Here is a 2,279-nt window from a genome sequence, read left to right on the forward strand (position 1 = left end):
GATTTCGTATATGACTGTGATTTCGTAAGTCAATATTTGTTTCCGGCATGACTTATGTACACTCTATCACGAATTGTTCGGTTAGATATTCGACAGTTCAATTGCACTTTCCAAATCAGTCAGTCTCTGATTCCAAGTAGGGCTTGTGAAATTGAGATGTGCTCTGTCTCTGGTTGTGCTCTCAGTCATTGGGATAGAGTTCTATTGAGATCTATCGAATATAAGGTCTCTGTTCGTCCTTCACGGCTTCCGACCGCAGAGTTACCTTCTCGTAAGGCAAATCCAAGACTGTATTACTTCAGGAAGCCCCAGGGGGCACGAGCCACGTGGCCACTGACTAGCATACTGAGTAATACTATCAATCTAGGTCATCAACAGCGCCAATAGAGCTGCGGTACTAAACAGCTACCGCGGCCGCAGTGGGTCAAACAATCGGGCGACCCCGACTGCCCTGCACCGTAGAACACTTCCCTCTCCTCTGGGAGACCTAGGTTGGCCATCATGTCCGCGACATGAGCATCGTCCTTGTGGACGGTGCAACACTTGCGCAGCGCGACCGGGATGTCTTCAAGCAAGTTGGCGGCAGGCTCCCACGACGATTCCTCGGCATCCAGGCCGAGCCACTTGACCAGAACTTCGTAGCGGCCGTTCGCCGCAACACGCACTTCTTCCAGGCGCTCAACGTGGAAACCGCCATCGCCGAAGGCGATCCGATCCACGAGGTCATCAGTGGCCTCACGTCCGCCTTCGTGGTACATCTTCAATCGACACGTATGGTGCGCGGACAAATCGAAGGGCGCAACCAGTTGTTGCGTCTCCATCACGTGTTCCGTGACCACGCGAACGACCTGTTGTGGCCCAAGCCACTGCAGCGCAAGCTTCGTAGGCCGTTGAACGACGGCGCCGACTAGGACAAAATCACCCACACTAAAGTTGGCAAATTTGGCCCGCGTTTTCTTGTCGCGCCGTCCTCTTGCTTGTTGTCGCAGCTAGTCGCTGCGGGCAAACCCTTCATGGTGCAGCTGATCCAAGGCAATCTTGAGCTGCGCCATGTGCTTGACACGGGCATCGTCCAGCATGTCCGTGCAGATGACTTCCTTGGTGGCCGGGTGTACTAACCCGGCCAGTGGCGTCTTCGCCTTGAGCCCCGTAAAAGCCGTGACGGGGGCAACTCCACCGAACCTGTCCGAGGGCTGGTGGTTCAACGCGCCCTGCACCAGAGGCAGGACTAGATGCCACTCATTCGCACGCAACTTCATCTCGCTCAACAAAGCCTTGAGCGTCAGCAGGACTAGACGGTTGACCACCTCAACCGTCCCATTGGCCCAAGGGCTGTAGGCCGTCGTGATGTGGTGGTGTGCGCCCACCATCTTGCGCACTTTTTCGACCACTTCGTTCTTGAAGTGAACCCGCTCAAATCGTCCTTGATAACCAGGACATATTTCAGTCCACTTCACGACTCCGGCATTGACAACCAGTCGAAGTGAATCAACTCATTGGGCTTCTCGGCGTGCAGGGCCGAGCCCAATGGTCGCGGCACCACATCTCCATCCACTTGGAGACATTGCAAGCACGCTCGGACAAACGTGTCCACGTCTTGGGCCAGCGTGGTCCAAATAAACACGTCGGACACCGACTTCGTCGTCGTGGCAATTCGACGGTGGCCTGCCGCGCCTTGGTGAGCGATAACGCAGAGGCGTTGCTGCAGGTCGACAGCACCGTCTTGCACCCAGATCCTCCCGTCTGGGTCCATGTAGTAGGAGTCTTCTTCGCTCCAGGCCACGCCAGGTGGGATGGTCTCCCCCCGTCCAAAGATGACGTTTGGGCGTACAAAATCGACGCAGCAGTCGGCCAATCGAAATAAGCGCGCTGCAGAGGGTGACACCACGTGCAACAGCTTGCGCACATGCGCCACGGGCGGCGCAGACGGCGCGGAGCCCCAGCGACTAAGCAGGTCGCCCCACACGTGCACGTCGCCCGGTAGACATTCGATCGAACAAGGGAATGTCGACATAACCAACGCCTCCGCTGAAGCTTGTCAGCCTGGTACTTGGCGAGGTTGCCGTTCGACTAGTGAGGGTTGAACATGTAGATGAGGTTGCGGTGGTCCGTGAACAGACGGAATCCACCAGGCCGAATCACCAGATAGTCGAGCCGCTTGCAGGCCTCGACGACGGCGAACGCCTCCTTTTCGACAATTGGCCAGCGCGCGCTGGCACCGCTAAAGCTGCCGCTGAGGAACGCCAGCGGCTCGTGACGTTGCTCTTCCAAGGGCAGAC

General features: G+C 56.9%; 3 protein-coding genes across 3 annotated transcripts; all 3 read right to left on the bottom strand.

The window, feature by feature from the left end:
* Window positions 1–371: 371 nt before the first annotated feature.
* H310_10571 (hypothetical protein) lies at window positions 372–821 on the bottom strand (the record flags this gene model as incomplete). The annotated part of the gene is made up of 1 exon (XM_008876995.1): window positions 372–821. The coding sequence occupies one exon, from the start codon at window positions 819–821 to the stop codon at window positions 372–374; it is 450 nt and encodes a 149-aa protein (XP_008875217.1).
* A 168-nt stretch (window positions 822–989) lies between these two features.
* H310_10572 (hypothetical protein) lies at window positions 990–1,370 on the bottom strand (the record flags this gene model as incomplete). The annotated part of the gene is made up of 1 exon (XM_008876996.1): window positions 990–1,370. The coding sequence occupies one exon, from the start codon at window positions 1,368–1,370 to the stop codon at window positions 990–992; it is 381 nt and encodes a 126-aa protein (XP_008875218.1).
* Window positions 1,371–1,453: 83 nt separating this feature from the next.
* On the bottom strand, window positions 1,454–2,014 carry H310_10573 (hypothetical protein; the record flags this gene model as incomplete). The annotated part of the gene is made up of 1 exon (XM_008876997.1): window positions 1,454–2,014. One exon carries the CDS (start codon window positions 2,012–2,014, stop codon window positions 1,454–1,456), a length of 561 nt encoding a protein of 186 aa, XP_008875219.1.
* Window positions 2,015–2,279: the final 265 nt, after the last annotated feature.

Source organism: Aphanomyces invadans, assembly GCF_000520115.1.
Source record: "Aphanomyces invadans strain NJM9701 unplaced genomic scaffold supercont1.27, whole genome shotgun sequence".
Lineage (NCBI taxonomy): Eukaryota > Oomycota > Saprolegniomycetes > Saprolegniales > Verrucalvaceae > Aphanomyces > Aphanomyces invadans.